General features: G+C 35.9%; 1 protein-coding gene across 1 annotated transcript in view; it reads left to right on the forward strand.

The window, feature by feature from the left end:
* Positions 1-21954, forward strand: part of prkx (protein kinase X-linked) — a 34775-nt gene that overhangs the window by 3460 nt on the left and 9361 nt on the right. Inside the window, exons 2-5 of the mRNA XM_088074269.1 lie at positions 6739-6907; positions 8586-8849; positions 14831-14950; positions 20509-20604. Coding sequence (XP_087930395.1) covers positions 6739-6907; positions 8586-8849; positions 14831-14950; positions 20509-20604 — 649 coding nt within the window. The remainder of the gene's footprint in view (positions 1-6738; positions 6908-8585; positions 8850-14830; positions 14951-20508; positions 20605-21954) is intronic.

A 21954-nucleotide genomic window follows, 5' to 3' on the forward strand; every position in this document is an offset into this window, starting at 1 on the left:
AAAAGTCATGTATATTTTTTCAAATATGTTTAAAAATTAGGTAATAATTATTCATATGATAAGAACTCTCATGAATAGTTTTCCAGATTTTTAAAAAAAAATGATTATTGTTTTTTAACAAATTTAAAACAATTAGAAAAAGTAACACATATTTTCTCTCTCTCTCCTAAAAAAAACAAAACCAAAACTTATTATCAGGATAGTTTTGTTTTTGCAAAATTTCATGCAATTCGCAGTACATCTCTTGCAAAGTTGCATATTGCATATTTATCCTCTAAAAAGTCAAACCAGCTTGCACTAGTTTTAAAGGTTTAAATGCACGTGGGAGGCGTCTGAACACAGCATGAGAAAACTGGCTTTAAAGGGCTCAAATATAAGAGGTATGACTTTGACTTTTAAATGTAAAACATTACATAAACACCCAAAAAAAGACACTAAAAGCATTAAAAAACACTTATTTCTTCACCCTTTAGTCTTCTGCATCAATAACAGAGCTGACAGCGTTACAGGCTGATCATAAAAAGGCCAGATGGCAAAAACAGCGCAGAGTGATGGCGCTGCACCCTTTATATACGCAAGACATCTCGCTCCATAATATGCATTCAGCAACAAAGCCATGAGCTTAATGCCCAATTCATCCACGTTGGGGGGTGGGGGGCTCCAAGCTCACGAGTTGCGCAGAAAAATCCAATTTGCCATTTGCCATTTTGTCTGATGAGAGGGATTTGCTGCCTGAAACAAATCAACTAAAGCTTTTTATCTGCCTGCTGTTGTTTAATTGTCACCGGAGTCACGAGGAAACTAGATTTATGCTGCATTCACATGCTGTGGGAAAAAAAGCCTTTTTCAGGGCTGGAAAAGTCATGAAAAACCTAATAAAAAAAACCTAACTTTATTCGGAAAGTTTTGGGAAAGTTTGGGAATTTTCTGTATAATAACACATGATGTGTTCAGGGACAAAAAAATCCAGTAGTATTTTTTTTTTGTTTTATTTTATGAAAATCACTGAAATGATTTTTTTTTGAAGAAAAAACAAAATTTGCAAAAGATTTTTTAAAGAAAATAAATTGCAAAAAAAAACTTACAGAAAAAAAATCTGCAACATTTTTAAAAAAAAAAAATGGAAAAATCCCAAAAGGTTTAAAAGAAAATAAATTGCAAAGAAAAAATAGTAAAAACAAAAAACACTTAAAACATTAAATAGGCATTTTTTTCATTAAAAAAGGGGATTTTTTTTCTTTTTAAGAAAAATAAAATCGCAAAAGAGTTACGAAAAAAAGAAGTACTTAAAGAAAAGAAAAAATTCTTTAAAATCGCAAAAACTTTTTCAGAGAAAAAATTGCCAAAATATTTTCTAAACAACAATTTAAGAAAGAAATCAGCAAAAAATCTTAAAGAAAAAAATATGACCTTTCTCTTTTTTAAAAAAAGCAACAGCCATTTAAATTTTCTTTCTTTTCTTTCAAGATTTAACAAAAAATGAAAAAAAAAAAAAAAAAGCCTTTTTACTGTAAAAATTACCTTTTTAGTCATAAAAAGGAAATTTATAATATAATAAAATATTTCATGATCAATATTTCATTGAAAATATTCAGTCATAATAATGTTTGAAATTTAATTTTTAAAATAATAATTATTACAATAATATCTATTCAAAAAAATCTGTTGTAAATAATAAAAAAGAACTGATAAGCAGAATAAGAAAAAAAAAATCTTTTAAGATTTGCCCAAAAAAATCAAAGAAAAAATATTTTCTTGACTGCAATTATAAAGAAAATAAAAATATTTAATTTAATTAAAAATCAACAAAAAAATTGAGAAAAAAATGGAAAATAAATTTTTCCCTGTCACCCTTCATAAATAACAAACAGTCCCTTAGTTATATTATATTATATATATATATATATATCATATTTATTTTAGAAATTAATTGGTAAAAAATGTGTATGAACAATGTTTTACATAACATTGCGAGATTTGTTGATGTCACGTGAGGCTGTTACTCCTAAAAACTGCGTGCGGTGCATTTTTTTTTTCCAGTCTAGAAACCGAGCAGGTGGAGGACGAGTCAGGGATGACCCAGTTTCCTGAGCGGTAAATATCAGTTACAGGACATGGCCCTCTGGAATCAACCAGCCATTTCTTGGTGGAGTCTAATTGTCGGTTGCCTTTGTCTCTGCTTGGTTTCTGATGACAGCCCATGATTTATACCATCACCGAGGCGTCATCTTGTTTCCCTCTCCCCTTCGCGTAGGCATTGAAAACATCAAACAAAGCAGGCCTTGTGCAGTGAAGGGCTTGTTCAGAAAGGTGAAATGTTCCACCAGTTTAGCACATCGGTATGCAAACGCGGGGTCGCGCTGAGGTTAGATACCAGACAGTTCCTCCCGTCTCATCATCAAAAGTTGGCTTCTTCTCCTTGTTTTTTCTTGTTGTGGAATTTTTAGGTCATTTCATGTTATTTTTGTAGTTTAAACGTCTTGAAACCTGGATCCACATCACTTTTTTGTGCTGCATTCAGACACCTTTTCAAAAGTATTTATACCTTTGAGCCCTGAGTATATGAGTTTGATTTCTTTTGAAAACATAGCAAGAAAATTGCAGTAATTAGTGATTAAGAAATGTAGTTTTAAATATTTTTTTAAGCGTAAATATATTTAAAATGATCACAACTATCTATTTGAAATTATTTTAGAGAATAATTATATTTTAAGCTTTTTTTTCAGGTTATTGTTGTTGGGTTTTTTTTTTGTTTCTTGCTAATTTTTCGGTCATTTTTTTGTACTTTTTTTTTTTACAAATCTCGTGCCAGGTCATGGTCACTGTGACCGCATCGATCTCATTCATATGAATGCAATATCTTAGGAACCTCTTTTCAAGAATTTCATCAAATTTGGCACAAACGTCCACTTGGACTCAACGATGAACTGATTAGATTTTGGTGTTCAAAGGTCAAGGTCACCGTGACCTCATTAGTCTCATTCTTGTGAATGATCTCAAGAACACCTCAAGGGGATTCCCTTATTTTTGGCACAAACTCAAGGATGAACTTATAAGGATTTGGTGTTCAAGGGAAAAGGTCACTGTAACCTTGTATTCGTCTCATTTTTGTAAAATGGTATCTCAAGAAGACCTTGATTTGACACAGACATTCAGCGACTCAATGAGCTCAAGTTCAAGGTCAGTATGACCTTGAATCTGTCTAATTTTTCTCAACACAATGTCTTACGATGGCCTTGAGGGAGTTTTCTCAAATATGGCAGACCAGATTCTGGTGGTCAAAGGTAAAGGTCATGGTGACCTCATAAAACATTTCGCGTGGAGACAAACAACCGCTTGGTGTTTCTTTTTTCTAGTTTTATTGCTTAAAAAGTTTGGCATATTGAAGATTCGAGGCGTTCATCTGACGGCAACAGTGTGCTCCTGTTTCTTTGTTGCTATGGTAACCCCAATAGGCCCGAGACAAAGGTGCGGTGTTGGAAAGCAGAAGAACTAGACAGCCAGCATTTCATTAGGAAGTTGCAGCAGCTCCATGTGTGACTCAGAGTGGCTGTTGTATCACATATTGTCATCAGCCAGTTATTGTCTCCCTCACTGCTCATCAGCACCGCAGGAATAAAAACGCCAAAATGCTTCCCCTCGTCCGTAGGAGGAAAACAACAACAGCAACACACAGCTCAGGGCGACTTGAGGCCACAGACAGTGGAATCATTCTGCCTCAGGAGGACGGCTTTTTCTCTCCTGAATCTGTCTGCTCCTGCTGGATTACTGCCCACTCCACTGCCTCAACATCACTGACTGTAACTGACATGTACACAAAAGACGTGCAACTTCACAACTAGTTAAAGACAGGGAGGGGACTTAAGTGGAAAGTAAACTTTTATGTGGTGCCCTGGAGGCAAACAGTTTACTGTTTGCCTCCTCCTTACATGCACGTGCTCTTACATGCACGGTTACGACTGATAATAACAGCCTGTCATTATTTCATCATTCTAATTGAGGCCTGATTTTTAAGCCTGATGGCAATATCAGTGTTTGAGCATGAAAATATCAAATGAAAATTTGTCAGCTTTTTTTTTTTAAGTGTTTTAATACAAACCACAATGGTTGTTGACGTGTTAATCATTACATTGAGTAACAACAACAATAGAGTGCATTGTTTTTCTCACCAGAGTCTTTTGTACGGTCTTAGCAGACTTACAATTATGTCCGTCGACTTGGATTTGGCAGCTAAATATACGTATTCTACGATTCGTTCTGTTCTTAAAGTTTTAAAGTTTAATGGGCTCAGAGGGATGTTCATTGTGACAGCAGCATTCATGTTATATGCTAAACAAGCTAATGGTGCTAACAACTGGTTGTAATTGTGTAACAGCATTTTCCGGCACAAGATATCAACTAAAGCAAAATCTGTGGACCAAAACTAGGACTTCCTCTTGAAAGTCGAAGATTCGAATCATCAGTCAGTGACCTCCCAGTCGAACGGGCGATATTTTTATTCTTTTGTTTGTTTGTATTTGCTTGTTTGTGCACTTGCCGTGAGCAGATCCAAAGAGTTGAGTATAAGTTAAGAGCACTCACTCAGCAGCAAAATCTGGGGACCAAAACTAGTGCTGCCCCTTGAAAGTCAGAGATTCGAATCATTGGTTGGAGACCCCTCAGTCGACGGAGGTTGCTTCATCTCGCACCATCGATTTTTTTGCTAGTTCGTGCATTGTGTACTTCTGGGGACATTTTTTGCTACTTTATGTATATTATGATGTTTAAAGGTCTCATTTTTTTCAGTTGCCAATTTTAGATTTAATCTTTTTTTTCAGATTGAGGGTTTTTTTCACTAGATATGCATAAAATAAATTAAATTACATAATATTGAAATAATAATAAAAAACAATAACAAATCAACCATCCTTATAAGCCATTTAATAGAAATTGCTTCTTTTTTTTCTGTTCTCGATAATATTTGTAAGATATACGGCCTTTTTCTTCTATGAATTAGATTTCATTCCACGAACAGCCATCAGAGGGGTTTTTTTTAAATTAATTTAACACGTAATACTTTCTTCAAAGTGGTAAAAATTGCTTTTTAAAAGTTATCTAACAATGAGCATTGCCAAATATATATATAAATGGGTATCATGATCTCTCTATGCCCCCTTTAACATCTACTGGATTGGTTTGGATTCATCTTCGAGACAGTTTTTGGTCTTCTGAAATATGTTAATTATCTTCCCTTGAAATTGTGTCCGCTAATTGGCGTCAGTGACTGTTTGAGCCACAGCCGCAAATCTTTAGCCAATCTTCTTCCCTTAATGCCTCTATCAGCTCTCTCATATTTTTCTCTCACATTATAATTATTGTCTTTTGCCATTGAAGCTAGGATTCAATATAAGTTAGTTATTGGCTTATTCTCATGTTTTTTTTATGCTGAATTTTCAATAACTTATGCTCCAAGGGACGGTTCCATTAATCTGAATATTGTGTGCCATAAATCAAAGCTGCTCTTAATTGTTCATATGATTTAAAATTTTTATTACTGAATAACTGGAGAGATTGAACAGTTTCCAATTATTAAATCCTGCATCAAGATTGGAAGGCAAAATGAATAATTTAACTCAAAAGAGACAGATCACATGGCAGTTTAAACATTTGCTGCACCAAACTCTTACCAAACTCCATATGTGGTTTTTGACCATTCAGCCAGGAGGTTTCTGATGAAATTAGGGATCACTGATAGATGCATACTACGATACTGTACTAGACAGGGCTCCCGCGCTCATTAAAAACCTTAAAAAGTGATGAAAGTAGTGAAAATCATTTAAAATTTAAGAAAAATCTTGGAAAAGTTTTGTGTGCAATGAATTAAATTATAATAATGTGAAATAACAGTGAAACATTTTTTAAAAAATCGCAGGTTTGGAAGGCATATTTTCTTGAAAATCAATTGTTTTTGTGATGAAAAAAGGCATTTTTTTTATGAAACAAAAAAATTGGCAATTTTTCTAGAATATTTTTAGTGAGATTTTTTAAACTGTTTTTTTCATTTATTTGTTTGTTTTTATGAAAACTGATTTAGTGTTTTTTCTTTTAAAAAAAAATTGGCAATATTTTTCTTCTTTTTGAGAAATTGGGAAATTTTAATGGAAAATTTATAAAAACTTTGGTGATTTTTTTTCCCCCCAAGATAAAAGGTTTAAAAGGCATTTTCTTTAAAAACGGATTGACTCTCTATTTTTATAGAAAATGTACATATACATATAAGTATATATACATATATACATATTTGAATATACATATAAACTACATGTTTATTTTATTTTGAAAAGCATAAATTGTTAAAACAAAAACTATAGCTGGGATTTTCAAATTTCTGACTGTCATTAAACACTTAATATGGGATCAATATGTTCAATTTGAAAACGGTACAGTTTTGAACTTGAAAAATTACTTCAAATTCTCTCTTTAAATTTTGTTTTTAGCCACTAATTGATGAATTATTTCAGTTTTATTTATGCAGATGATGCATTAGGCTGATGACGTTATTGCCGTTGTGCTTGACGTGAATATGTTTTGCATGCGTTGATGCTGAACGATGCTGAACATGAGCGTAGTTCTCGGACAAAATCAATACATGCAGAGTGTTGGATAAGCGTTTATTTGTCATGGTCTAGTTCCCCTGTGTGCTGTGGATTTCTGTCACGGTGGTTAATCCCCCACCTTGTCTCCCCCCCCTCGCCTCAGGCACGGGGACTTTTGGCCGAGTCTTCCTGGTCAAGGACAAGAAGAGCAGGGCCTTCTACGCCCTGAAGCAGATGAAGATCCCGGACGTGATCCGACTGAAGCAGGAGCAGCACGTCCACAATGAGAAGGAGGTGCTGGCAGAGGTCAACCACCCCTTCCTCATCCGACTGTGAGTGCGCCACAGACACGCAGTTTCACAACCCACACGATGAAAAAGGTCAAAGTTCAAGTCTGACACATTGATTTAAAGAGCATAATATTAGAAAGCAGCATTAAAGGGAAATAAGGGGAAAAATAAAAAAGGTAGGGAAAATGTCTAGGGAAAAAGTTATGGAAAAATGTCGAGGGGTAAAAGAAAAAATCAAGGAAAAATATCTAGGGAAAAAATAAAACATCAAGGGAAAATGTGAATGGAAAAAAAGAAAATACCTAAAGGGGAAAAAAAGAAAAAAACTGGAAAAATATATAAAAAAATATATACATTTCCCCTATATATAAATATATAGGGGAAATGTTTAGGGGGAAAAATCAAGGGAAAAAATATTTCTAGGGAAAAATGAAAAAAAGCTGGGGAAAAAAAGTCCAAGGGAAAAAAAAACAGAAGAAAATAGCAAGGAAAAAATGTCTCGTGGGGAAAAAAAAGAAAAAATCTAGGGAAAAATGTCTAGTGGAAAAAAGAAAAAAAAACATTTTTGAGGGGAAAAAAATCAAGGGAAAAAATGTCGAGGGAGAAATGAAAAAAAGTGATGAAAAAAAAGACAAAACTAGGAAAAAATCTAGTAAAATATCAAGGGAAAAATGGCTAGGGAAAACTACCCCCAAATTTTAAAAATCATTAAAAAAAAAAAAAAGAATTTAACAAAAAAAAAACTTTTGAAAAAAAACATGGAATAAAAATTGTGAAAAAGGAAAAAAAAAAGTCAGTATTTTGCTAATTTAAAAAAATTTTTAAACTTTTTTTTAAATTAACCCAAAATTAAAAAAAAAAAAAAATTGACGCAATCTCCACAAATCCTAAAAAACGCCCCTGCTTTTAACCAGTTGCACCTTATTCTTGCAATAAGATTGATTTCGTTGCATTTTAAGTGTTATTTACATTTTGTCAAATCAAAACTGAACGTGATGAATTCACCGGTGCCGACCTTGAACCAATGACCTTGAACTGGACTCACTGGCTGGACCTGGAAACCATTGGCGTAGATATTGCTGTGTAATATTACATATTATACACATGAGCATATATTTGCCATTTCTTTGCTGCCCTATAAGCATTTTGCATTCTATTTATACATCTATTGATTCATTGTTAACTAATCTGCCGAACGTAAGGATCCAAGTAAACGAAGCATCGTTAAAATAGACAGATGATGATGTCGTAACACGGTATATAACAAGCGCATGGTGGAGATTGCAGACCTGTGTATTTAAAATAAATGCGATGTAGATGGAGGAAGCAGGAAAAAAGCCAAAGGAAGCGTGGAGATAAAATGTCAGCATAGGAGCGGGCCGGTAATCGTCTTTATGGCCAGCAGCCAGCACTTATGGAAAACACTGGAGCCTCCTCCGTCTTCATCAGTGACAGCACTCTCTTGTTTTTATTCCTCTGAAGTGCCCTTCCAGCTGAAATAGTCGTAGCACGCCACTCCGGACCACACTGGGGGATAAAAGAGTGCGAGACTGATACAGCCTTTTATTTTATCTGATTTCCGAGAGTACTTTAACACTTTCACCCTCCAATGGACACGCAGGACAAACTGTGGACGGAGACAGAGGTTACTTAGTGTTCAGCTTTTATTGAAAAGGGCTTCATCGAAAATCCTTGTCGTGTTTCTGTGTTTCATTTTAAGGTTTTGGACCCACCATGACGAGCGCTTCCTCTACATGCTGATGGACTACGTGCCAGGCGGCGAGCTGTTCAGCTACCTACGCAGCCGCGGACGCTTCAGCAACGCCACGGGCCTCTTCTATACCTCTGAGATCGTATGCGCCATCGAGTACCTCCACTCCAAAGAAATCGTGTACCGTGACCTGAAGCCTGAGAACATCCTGCTGGACAGCGAGGGACACATCCGCCTGACCGACTTTGGCTTCGCTAAGAAACTCTCTGACAGGTGACACACGTCAACAGCAGAATGTAGTTTGACAACCACAAAGGAATAGTTGTATATGTGCTAAATGACCCAAAAAAACATATCAAACTGACAGGGAATGCAGTATTTAAAGTAAGACATGAAACAGTTAATAGATTGTCTAACCCAGTGATACTCAACTAACAGCCCAAGGGCCCAATCTGGCCCCCGATAGCATTCCGATTGACCCCCTCCAACCATTTTCTAATTCATAATAAACAGAAATTGATTCACTTTCAGTATATATATATAGTAGCAGAGTGCATAAAACAGCATCAAAATAAAGTTTGTTTATCAAAAAAATGTCCTAAAACACTAGAAATGTCTTAAAATTCCTATGAAAAGAAATCTCCTAAAATCCTAAAAATTTCCTGAAATTCTAGAAATATCCTTAGATCCTAGAAATGTTCTAAAATTCCCCAAAATGTCCTAAAATCCAAGAAACACACTAGAAATATCCTAAAGTTCTAAAAAATGTCCTCAAATTCTAGAAATTTTCTTTAGATCCTAGAAATGTTCTAAAATTCCCTAAAATGTCTTAAAATCTGAGAAACTTCCTTGAATCGTAGAAATGTCCTAAAATCCAAGAAACATACTAGAAATGTCCTAAAGTTCTAAAAAATGCCCTGAAATTCTAGAAATTTTCTTTAGATCATAGAAATGTTCTAAAATTCCCTAAAATGTCTTTAAATCTGAGAAACTTCCTTGAATCCTAGAAATGTCCTAAAATCCAAGAAGCATACTAGAAATGTCCTAAAGTTCTAAAAAATGTCCTGAAATTCTAGAAATTTTCTTTAGATCCTAAAAATGTTTTAAAATTCTCTAAAATGTCTTAAAATCCAAGAAACTTCCTTGAATCGTAGAAATGTCCTAAAATCAAAGAAACATACTAGAAATGTCCTAAAGTTCTAAAAAAATGGGCTTAAATCCCAGAAATTCCTGCAATCCTATAAACGTCCTAAAATCCTATAAAGTCCTTGAATCCTGCTAATGTCCTAATATCCTACGAATGTCCTTAAATTCCAGAAACTTTTGCGAAACCTAAAACGCCCTCACATCTTTTTTTTAAAATCAGAGAAACGTTTCAAAATCCTACAAACAACCTAGTCTTGAAAAAATCTTGAAACTTCCTAAAATCTTCAAAACATGTTGCAAAAGTGGCCCTCGAACAAAGCAAGTTCAGTCGTGTCTTAAGTTCAGGAAGCACAGTTTTGTAATTAAAGATCTGGATCTGTTTACAGGTGATTTAATCAGACTCTTGAAAAGTCATCTTTTGTGGATACTCGTACATGAAACAGGAATTTAGTTTTGTTGTTGTGGTGCTATTTCCGTCTCTCTGATCTGAGCCTGCAGCGTGTACGACCGCTGCCGAATGACAGTCTGGGAGTCTCGGCTCTCAGCTCACGGTATTTGATGCTTGATTGAATGTCAGTAGAAAGTGAATGACAAAGCAGCTGTCACTCGTCACTGTACGTCTGAGCTCGTGCTCGACAAACCCTCACAGGCTGTGCTGAGCAAGCTACGCTTAGATTTCGATGTGTACGGTGGGAATTTTGTGGAAATTATAGTTGGAATTTAACTTTGAAGGGACAAAAAGGGACAAAAAGATTTGGTATAGTAGTTTGGTGTATATTGGTTTGGGCCTATTATCAGTTTCAGTTTAGGAGCCTGAGCCTTGTCTTCTCTCAAGACTTGAAGTGGTTGAGTTAAAAATAAAAAAATATTTTCTTTGCTGAAACCACCATCCTAAAATCCTAAAAATGTCCTAAAATCTTAGAAATGTCCTAAAATGCTAGAAATGTCCTAAAATGCTAGAAACATCGTAAAACCATAGAAATGTCCTAAAATCCTAGAAACATCCTATAATCCTAAAAATGTCCTAAAATCTTAGAAACTTCCTAAAATCCCCAGATATTTTTTTAAAATTTCAAATATTTCTTAAATTCCTTAAATTCTAGAATTGTCCTAAAAGACCAGAAATTTCCTAAAATCCTAGAAATGCCCCAAAAAATCTTAAAAATGTCCTAAAATCTTAGAAACGTCCTCAAATCCTAGAATGTCCTAAATTTTTGAAATATTAAAAATGTGCTAAAATCCTAGAAATGTCCTACAAATTCTAAAAAAAAGTACTGAAAACTACAAACATCGCAAAATCTTGAAAATGTCCCAAGGTCTTAGAAACATCCCAAAATCCCAGATATTGTTCAAATTTCTAAAATTGTCTTAAATCCTAGAATTGTCCTAAAAGCCCAGAAATTTCCTAAAATCCTAAAAATGCCCAGAAAATCCTGAAAATGTCTTAAAGTCCTAGAAACATCCCGAAATCCTAAAAATGTCCTAAAATCATGGAAACATCCTAAAATCCCACATATTTTTTAAATTTCTAAAATTTCCTTAAATCCTAGAAATGCCCCAAAATCCTAAAAATGCTCTAAAATCTCAGAAACATCCTAAAATGTCAGGACATTTCTAGGATTTTGAGACGTTTCTAGGATTTTAGGATGTTTCTCAGATTTTAGGACATTCCAAGGATTTTAAGACATTTCCAGGATCTTAGGAGATTTCTAGGATTTTAGGACAATTGTAGGATTTTAGGACAATTGTAAGATTTTAGGACATTTCTAGGATTATGAGACGTTTCGTAGGCGAACTCTAGGAGTTTAGGACTATTTTAGGATCTTGGGACATTTCTAGGATTAAAGGACATTTCTAATAATTCAAGAAGTTTTTAGTATTTTAGTACATTAGGGTTGTTTTTTTTCTCACTTTTTTGGAAAAACAATCTTTATTTTGATGCTGTTTTTGCACTCTGGGACTTCATATATACCACAAACACAAAAGCAATTCCCAGTGTGAATCACTTTATTTTCAGTATAAATTAGTAAAAGGTTTTAGGGTTCCACCAGGCGCCGTATCGGGGCACCTTAAGTTGAGCATTACTGATGCAGACGTTTAACCACCGTAGGGAAAAACAGAGCCATTTCGCTCGTGTCCTGCTTGTGTTTTGTGTCCTTGAAACCTCATATTTTGCTTCCGGGAATTTGAGGGAATCCTCTCAATTTCACCAAAGCCCGCGGCGCTGCCACTGAAGGACAAACGTCCCCCGACCGATGTCATTTAGTCTGAATTAGATATACAGTGAGCGAGGCCTCCCGGCGACCTCGGCGGAATTGAAAAGATGCGCTGTAGAAGAGACTAGAGACGGCTTTTATATCTGCACTGCAGCCCGACTGCTGCAGTGTTTCTCCCAGCACCGCGTTGACCCCCGCTGACATGTAAACATAATGGAGTAAGATTACATTTTCCCCCAGACTGGGAGAACAAAACAGATGGGGAGTAGATACCTCTGTGATGTGCAAGTGACCCACTTATAGAAACGGAGGGCAGCAGAATTGCCTCGGATGGGAAGACAACTGCCTCATTGCCTCCAGCTCGCTTGCACTTTCCACGTCTGGGAACGTGATGGAGCGCCATCAGGGCCTGCACCGTCCCGGCGCTGCCACAGTGTCCCCTGCTGGCAGGTACGCTCCGTTAACCCTTTATACGCCTGGATCCGCATCAGTTTTCTTGTGCTGTGCTCAGATGCGTTTCACCTGAAGGCTGGTTTGATTACTTTCGGGGGGGGGAAAAAAGGGGGAATAAAGGTAATGAATGCAATCACAAGAAATTCGTAAAAAATAAATAAATAAATAAATAAATAAAAAAAATAAATAAATTAAAAAAACAAACAGTAATAACACAAAAAAGTAGCCACTTAGTAAAAAATGAAAAAAAAAATATGTTTTTAGAGTAAGTTTGTCTAGCTTCTATCCTTCATTTATCAACATTATTATTTGTATATGTGAATATGTGTTTGTATGTATAATTATATGTATAAGTGTGCGTGTGTGTGTGTATTACACACTGTTTTATCTGGTCATAGCCTATGACTGTATATTGTTTTTTATTGGCCCAGTAAAACACTTTGTAAATGTGTTTTAAAACATACCATACAAAAAAAGTTTATTATTATTTTATTTTATTTTATTTTATTATGTATATATTTATTATTATTTTATTTTATTTATTTATTTATTTGTTTGTTTTAAAAATACCTACAAATTAGTTGAAAAAAAGAGGACAGGATTATTAGAAAATGAACCCCCTAAAAAAAGAAAAAATGTCCAGAGAATGCTATTTATTAAGATAATAATTCAATATTTAAAATTATACCATAGAAAATAATATAATAAAATGTATTTAAAGAATTTTTTAAAATATCTTTTTAACACACTGTCTTAGGTAATTTTCTTTCTTTTCTTTTTGCTTATTTTCACTTTTTTTCCCTCATTTTTGAGCCATTTCTTGTTGAGCTGCTCATTGCGTTTTTCGAAAGAAAGGTGTCAAAGGGTTAAACATGCACGATGACACGCGGCGTCCCGCAGAGCAACCGCGCGTCTTTTCTCCACCGCGGTCACGTCTCACCCGTACCCCGGCGCTTTATTCCCCCGACATCACTCGCCTCCCCGTTCCCCACCAGGACCAACATCATTTCCATACAAATTACCGTCGCCATGGCAACTGGCCGAAAGAGGTCATTACCCAGGTGATATCGATGACAGACGATGAAAGGCTGGCGCCGGGCCAAGTGCTCTTCATCAGAGGACAAGTGGCTTTCTGAGGGAACGCCGTGCGTGTTTGTTCCACCGTGTCACTCGGCCGCGCCGTGGAGAGACGCGGGACACTAATCTGCTGCACACTTCCTGTTATTGTTCAGCAGGCATCCTTCATTTAGTCCCGCGCTCGCCCGCATTCCACTTACATCTCGCCGCCGTCCAGCCTGCGCTCACTCGCACTTCCTCATCTCCTCCTCCTGTATCCACACGACTCCCACGTCCTCATAGTACTACCAGAGACGACACCGCGGGGGGTCAGGTGACACGGGCGGATCGCTTTACCTGCGGGGAGTTGTATTTCCAACGCAACCGGAGTCTCTCTCATTACACACTGTGTGTAATGATCACCTGTCAAACTCAACACGCTGACACTAAGAGAAAACGTGGAGTATTTTTACACACGTACGAGGGAAGTTCTAACATTACATCTCAATGTGAACGACCTAATTTTAACCATTTCAAAACCAGAGCAAAACAAACAATTGAAATATGGAAAGAGGGCATTGAGCAGCAACTTAACAGGAAAATACACCAAATAAGCTCTTTATTTTGTTTTTGTTTTTATTTTATTTTATTCATGTGAATTTTTTCTGTTTATTTTATTGTATTTTATAGTTCATTTATTTTATTTTATTATTTTTTTATTTTATTTAATTTGAATTTTATTTCATTCAATTTTAATGTAATTTTAATTTATTCATTTTTTTAATTTCATTGTATTTTTAAATTTATTTTCTTTTATCTTATTCGTTTTATTTTTATTTAATTTAATTTGAAGTTTATTTCATTCAGTTTTAATGTCATTTTATTTTATTCACTTGTTTTCGTTTACTTCATTGTAATTTTGCTTTGTCATTTTTATTTTGTGTTATTCATTTTTTTTTTTTATTTATTCCTTTTATTTTTAATTTTTTGTATTTTATTTTATTTTATTTTACTTAAACAGCCATAAAATTCACACACAAGCAACAAACTTAAAACAAACAGGCAATTAGCAGCATTCAGAGACCATACATGTGCTTTTAATTAATAAGAAGTTACAAAAGAATTATTTTAAAATTTGCATTGTTATTTCTCCATCCTATAACATAGTGGTATCATGACAAAAACCTGGCATTTAAAGAGTTAAAATTCCAACATTTAATAAATATTAATTCTCAGAATATATATTTAAAAAAAATCAAATAAAAGTAGGAAATAATATTAAAAGCTTGATTTTGAAAAGTGCATTCTGTGCACAGAGCAATGAGTGTGTGTAACATTTTAAACGTGTCTCCACACCTTGTGTCCCCGTGTGTGTGTGCTCAGGACGTGGACACTGTGCGGCACCCCTGAGTACCTCGCTCCTGAAGTCATCCAGAGCAAAGGTCACGGCAGGGCGGTGGACTGGTGGGCTCTGGGCATCCTCGTTTTTGAAATGCTTGCTGGGTAAGTGCTGCAGTGTACAGCACACACAACCACACTGCACCTGTGTTAAACACCAGGGGGCACCCTCCTCCACCAGAGCAACTAACACACACACCTCTGCTCCACAGCAGCGTCACTTCAGCCTGTGAAACAAGTAAAACTAGAAATATCTGCAGGGAGAACTTGTCATTTTCTAACCTCACACACACACACACACAAGTGGAAAAAAAAATCCCAGTGTGAACACTTTGCACAACTCGTGACTGGAATAAACTTGACAATCATCTCTCAAAACTACTGGGTGGACACAATAACGTGAACACCTGCACACTTGTGATGCAACCGCGCTGAACAACCTTGCAAGACACGACCAGAGTACAGAGCAGTGGAACAGAGGAATTATTTAATTAATCGTCCCTCTGCTAGTGTCAGAAATCCATTCATTCTGCGCTTATTGGTTACTGCACAGCCGTGACAAATTAATCTGTGAATGAGAATCATTGTTGTAGATGAAGAACAATGACGCTGATCCCTTTAGAAGGAGCTCTGGTTTGTTCTCTGTCGTTCACCATGAATAATAATGTCTGGGCCTCGTTGGTATTCCAAGAGAACGGGGCTTGAAGCGCTGAGATTGACTTTCACATTGATTGAGACTTGTTTCAGGGACACAGTGGGTGATATTCTATAATCACACAGTTAATTAATCAAACCGGTTCAACAGAGTGGCCCTGCATGAACCCTGGCTTGTATTTTTGGCAAGAAAGAGTGGCTTTTTGGACTCTTTTTACATAGAATATGGATAAAAAATGCCCTAACTTCCATCTATGAAACCCGACTTAATGGGTAATTGTAGGACTGGGCGATAAAAAAAAAATAGCAATAATTTTTCTCACTATAATTGTCCTTGCTAAAGGTAAATATTTGATAATTCAGTGGTATTATCAAATATTTGGAAGTTCTGAGACTCGAATCATGAGCTGGAGACAGTCGACCCAGATTGCCTCGAGTCTAGCAGTAGCTTTTGAACATTCATTCCGCAGCAAAATCTGGGGACCAAAATTAGGGCTGTCCCCTTTAAAGTTGGATTAAAATCATCAGTCCGAGACCCCTCAGTCGACTGAGATTTCTTCAAGTTGAGCAGTCTTTTTTTTCCCCGTGCAGTGTACTTTTGAGCACTCACTTCGCAGCAAAATCTGGGGACCAGTTCATGTGGTATGCAGTGTACTTCTGGGGACGTTTTGGTCCCCAGATTTTGCTACAGAGCGTTACTCTTTGCAGCTGCAGAAATGGTGAAGCGGCATAGAGAAAGAGAGGGACCGCGCCTCAAGGTGAAGTAGTGGTGAATTTACAGCTCATAGCAACTTAATATTACAAAGTCCCTGGCTTTTGTTGATATGTAGTGTCGGCAAAAAATGATGCGCATTTGAGATGCGTCGTTCAGGCCGTTAGCTTGTTTACTATATGACCTGGATGCGACTGTCACACTGAACAGCCCACATTTTCAGCTATATTTTGCAACCCCTCGGTCACTTTACGTTCTGCCTTTTCCACAAGACAGAACAGCTGCATCGAATTTCATTTGTGCATCATGTAGTCAAAGGGCCAAACAAAGACATTACAGTCCTCAGTAGACAGACTTACTTTAGAGGACACAGTCCCCATTAACAGTGTTGACAATGCGATGTGTAGATTCTACATAATAAGGACACTTGTGCGGTTGGGATGGGCTGTTGTGTTGCAGTTATTGAGAATGTTGCTGTATCTTGTAGTTGTGTTTCTGACTAAATGACTGCAGAGCAAGTTCCATTCCCATCGGCCTCAGCTGAACTTTGTGTTTGGTGCTAATTAGCAGATGTTAGCTCAGCAGTGAGTGTGGTAAACATTATATCTGTGGAACATCAGTAAATTATTGTTGGCTGCTACTCGGCAGCAGTTCAAGCTGTGAATATGACATGAACACATTGTTACTGAATAAAGTTGTTGCAATATGGTGTATTAGGTCAATAATAATGGACCTAATATCAAGCAGTCGTTATTTTCTGTGTACTTTTGGGGACTATTTGGTCCTAATTTGGTAATAACGTTATCTTCACGCTTCTGCTTAGAAGTGTTGAATTTACAGCTCACAACAACTTAGTAGGACATAGTCTCTGACTTTTGTTTCATATCTAGTGCCGGCAGAAAAAGGTCGTTAAATTTTCATATCGAAAAGTTAAATCTGGCATAATTCTGAAAAACAACACAACATTTTGCTTATTGCAAAGAGTATCTAATGCTTTTTTTTTTTTTTGCTTAATCAAAGCTCACCGTAACATATTGCATTTACTTTGACCGCATTACACAGCCTGTCTATTAATCGATTAAATTTTGCATGTTATTCTTAACGACAGATCAATTGATCGTCAATTGTTATAATTACCCAGAAATCCTATAACACAGACAGAGCTGTCATGTCTGGAGTCTTACTTCCTATAAGAGGTAAACTGAAAAGGCAGACTATTTAAAAACACAGTGACATCTAGTGGAATTTTTTCGCATAACAAACCTAAACCGAACAGTATAGATAGCCCGATGAACTTGAGTTGAGTTCAACATATATTTCATTTTGATATTGGGACTCAAGAGTTGAGCAAATTGTTAAAGGGTTCATGTGGGCAGCGTACTGATTCAACCATATTGCCTTTCAAATATTGAGCCCCTTCCTTCGGTCCTACTGAAAGGTCAGCTTTCCTCTGTGTCCGTTTTCTTTATACCCTGGAAGGAAAAGCTACCTGGCTTTGAATCAGCGCAAAGAATGCAACCTTCTCCCAGTATTCATCAGGGCTGGCTTTGAAGACCGGACACTGTGCTGCCCTCAGCACGTCACCAGACATGTCCAGGGAAGGGGCTCTACTGTAAGACCCCTCGCATAAAGAGCTCCCTTCATCTCAAAGTATTGTGTAGCTGTTCGTCAGAGCTCCCGATATAAGAATGTAGCGGCTGCTTCTGAAAAGTTAGCGGTGGTAGATCATCCTCTCGTGGTTGAAAAAACATTCAGGGAAGGGTCAGGGCCCCCAAGGGAGGAAGCCAAGAAAGAGTGAAGAAAAAGAAAGGGTCTCCCCCTCCATAATCCTGCCTCCAGGGCCAGATCTGTGCTCTTAATGCAAACCCTGTGTGTTTATGCAGCGGGACATGTGGCTGTGTGTATGAAATCCGACTCCTCTCACAAGTTAAGACGTGCTTCGGTTCGACATCCACTGAGTGGCAGTGGTCTGAAAGTTTGGCTCAGGGTCGCTGTCGTGTTCATTACTGAAATAAGTTGCATCAAAAAGTATTTTAATGCAAATGTGAATTCCATTTTGGCTTTTTTAGTCTGTTCTCTGCCTCAGGTTTCAGGATTGAGTGAATATGAATTAATATGACCCCCTTTTCGTCTGTACCTGTTCCCCGGTCAGTCCTCGTTCACCTCGGTTCAGTGGAGCTTCAATCTGCTGATTAAAGATAAAGAAAAACTGTGAAAAACTGTCTTCTTACACCAGCACACACCCACACAGTCAGATTGTCATGCAGCTGGAGGAGTTTAGGCTGGAAGACTCGAACATCTGTGGTACCTTTTTGCATAAATTACACCGGAGATAGGAAACAAAAATCAAATTCCATCAGCACCAAGTGGCTGTTGGTTAAAAACATGTATTAATTAACCTTTTGAACAGGAGCAAATCATTTCTTCCAAAAACATGGGAAGGTAACAGTGAGTAACAAGAGGAAAAAAATAACCCAAAGATGAACGAATTAGTTAAAAAAAATTAAAAAAAAGTTCGATAAAATTAGCTGAAATTAGCAAAAACAAAAAGATTGGGGAAAAAAGAAATGGCAAGGAAAAAAATGCTTAAAAAAATTCTAAAATGTTCTGTAATATTTTGCTAAGTGTAGTTATACCAATCTCTAGATCTATATAGATGTTGGAAATGAAATCATCACTTAATAGAATATAGAGCGTGTTTATATTATTACTATTATTATTTTATTTTTTTTTTTTTAATTATTATTATATAGCACTTTTTCAGGTTATTTTCTTTTTTTTCTAGATAATTATCTTGTAACTTTTGACCATTTTCTCGCATTTTTTAAAGTGCTTATTAATGTTTTAATTATTATTATTAGTATTATTATTATTATTATTATATAGCACTTTTCAGGTAATTTTCTTTTAAAAATTTTTTTTCCCAGATCATTATCTTGTAACTTTTTACCATTTCCTCACAGATGTTTCGCTCATTTATTTTAAGTGCTTATTAATGTTTTAATTATTATCATTAGAAGTAATATTATAATTATATAGCACTTTTCAGGTAATTTTCTTTTTTTATCTTGTAACTTTTGACCATTTTCTTGCAGATTTTTCACTCATTTTTAAAGTGCTTATTAATGTTTTAATTATTATTATTAGTATTATTATTATTATATAGCACTTTTTCAGGTAATTTTCCTTTTTTTTAAATTTTTTTTCCCAGATCATTATCTTGTAACTTTTTACCATTTCCTCACAGATGTTTCGCTCATTTATTTTAAGTGCTTATTAATGTTTTAATTATTATCATTAGAAGTAATATTATAATTATATAGCACTTTTTCAGGTAATTTTCTTTTTTTTTTTGTTTTTTTTCCAGATCTTTACCTTGTAACTTTTGACCATTTTCTCGCAGATTTTTCACTCATTTTTTTAAGTGCTTATTAATGTTTTAATTATTATTAGTAGTAGTAGTATTATTATATAGCATTATATTTCTTTTCTTTTTTTTTTTTCCCAGATCATTATCTTGTAACTTTTGACCATTTTCTCACAGATTTTTTCAATCATTTCTTACAAGCTGCTCGTTGCCTTCTCCTGATGTTTTTGAAAGAAATCACATTTTACGCACACTGTTAATACCTAAAACCCTGAACGCAAGTCAAAAAACGGTCATTTCGTGTCATTCTCCCGTTTCACCACAGTGACCCAGATTCTCCACCTATGACAGCACGATTTCAGAGTCTGTGGTGCGTAGCCGACTTCCAGACGCCCACCCGCCGCCCCCCATATCCCACAGTCTCCTGCCTCTGGAGCTTTTCACTGGGAAGGCAAGCGGCGTGTGACAAACTGGTGCGATTATGCGCCTGTCTGCTCCGTGCGTAATGCGTTTAGAGGGTCGGTCCCATTATGTAATTTGCGGGTAATGACTTGTCCAGAGCGGAGCGGAGGAACAGGAGAGCTGGGAAAGCGCTCAGCAGCAGCAGGCCTGTGGGTGGTAGAAACACAAACACATCATAATAAGTGGGAACAAAGGCAGCTCTGTCTGCAGAGTCGTCACACACACACACACACACACCCGAAACAGTGACCCCTACACATGCTTGCTCACAGTTTTGTTCACGCTGATCCAGGTGAGGGGATGCAAGCTCTTACTTCCTTTACCTGCTCCTTGCATCATGCAGTTTTTTTGCAGAGTACAATGGAGCGAGGTTCACTGTGACAAGTGTGTGTGTGTGTGTGTGTGTGTGTGTGTGTGTGTGCAGCTTGAGACGGGACAGCTGGAGATGACATGTCCTCCTCTCTGCAGGTACCCGCCGTTCTTTGATGACAATCCATTTGGAATATATCAGAAGATTCTGGCCGGAAAACTGGAATTCCCACGCCATCTGGATTTCTACGTCAAGTAAGACAGCAAGCCAGGAGTGTGTGTGTGTGTGTGTGTGTGTGTGTGTGTGTGTGTGTGTGTGTGTGTGTGTGTGTGTGTGTGTGTGTGTGTGTGTACACACAGTGATGGAAAACCTAAACAAGAGTAATTGAATTTGCAAGTAGCAAGGTTTTTTGCGCTTAATATACCCTTAAAAATGTTTGGAAAAATTGTGGAATTTTGTTTCACTGTATAATAACACATGATGTGTTCAATGTCCGTCTGAAATTTAAAAATCCAATATTCTGGCAGTGATTAATGGTGTAAGGGGGGCCTGAGGGTTTAGGGAAGGCATGTTTTTTTAAAAAATAAATAAATAAATCCCTGATTTTTTTTTTTTATCCCATAAAAATTGTAAAAAAAAAAAAAAAATCACCACAGTGATGTATTTAAGAATGACACAAATTTTTAAAGGGGAAAAACAAGATTTTTTTTTTTTCTTGCCAAAATCTTTTCTTTAAAAATTGCCAAAACAATAACTTGAAATTCTTTTCTAAAAAAAAAAACAAAAAAAAAAAAAATCCAAAATTGATCAAGAAAACAAAATGCAAAACAGGTTTTGTTAAAAAAAGAAAATCACATCACACAAAATCACAAGTGCCAATTTTTCTAATCATAAAAGAATTAAAGAAAAAAATATCAACTCAAATTTTTAAAGATTTTTTTTCCAAAATCTTTTCTTTAAAAATTGCCAAAAAATTACCAAAGTCCTTACTATAACACATTACTTAAATTCCAAAAGTCAAAATGGTTTCGTAAACAAATTAAAGAAAAGAAAATCACCAAAAATTTCAAGAATTTTTTTTTTAAACTCACAAAAAAAGGCCCAAATTGTCTAAAATAAATACAAAATACAGCCATTTATGAAATATAAAACATAGCTCCATCCCCAGTGCTTAAAAAATGATTTGACATGCCTCCCCCTTTTTGCACCACCTCCTCCTTTTATATAAATAACAAACAGTCCCTAAGTTATATTTTAAAAAAATCAGTTCTAATCCCGATTTTTTAAAATAATATATATTTTAAAAAAGCTGTTATATAGTAATAAAAAATCTATTTTTGCAAGTAGAAAAATTTAATGCTAAAACCGCATATGAGCCCTTGTGTGTGTGTGTGTCTTTGTGCGTGAGTTTTCAGCACACACTAATCCTTAATGTCTTTCCATGTACAATTTACTTTTTTACAATTAAAAGGTCGAGTTTGAAGGAATTTGGACATATAATTCGTTCTAATTAATTTGAACCAGCAGGGTGACGTGTCTCCCTCCCCCACAGAGAGAGTTTTACCATTCATTGTATTTCCTGTGTGGTACTCCACCCAAAACCC

Source organism: Plectropomus leopardus, chromosome 24, assembly GCF_026936395.1.
Source record: "Plectropomus leopardus strain MGB_pleo_1.0 chromosome 24, ASM2693639v1, whole genome shotgun sequence".
NCBI classification, from domain to species: Eukaryota; Metazoa; Chordata; class Actinopteri; order Perciformes; family Serranidae; genus Plectropomus; species Plectropomus leopardus.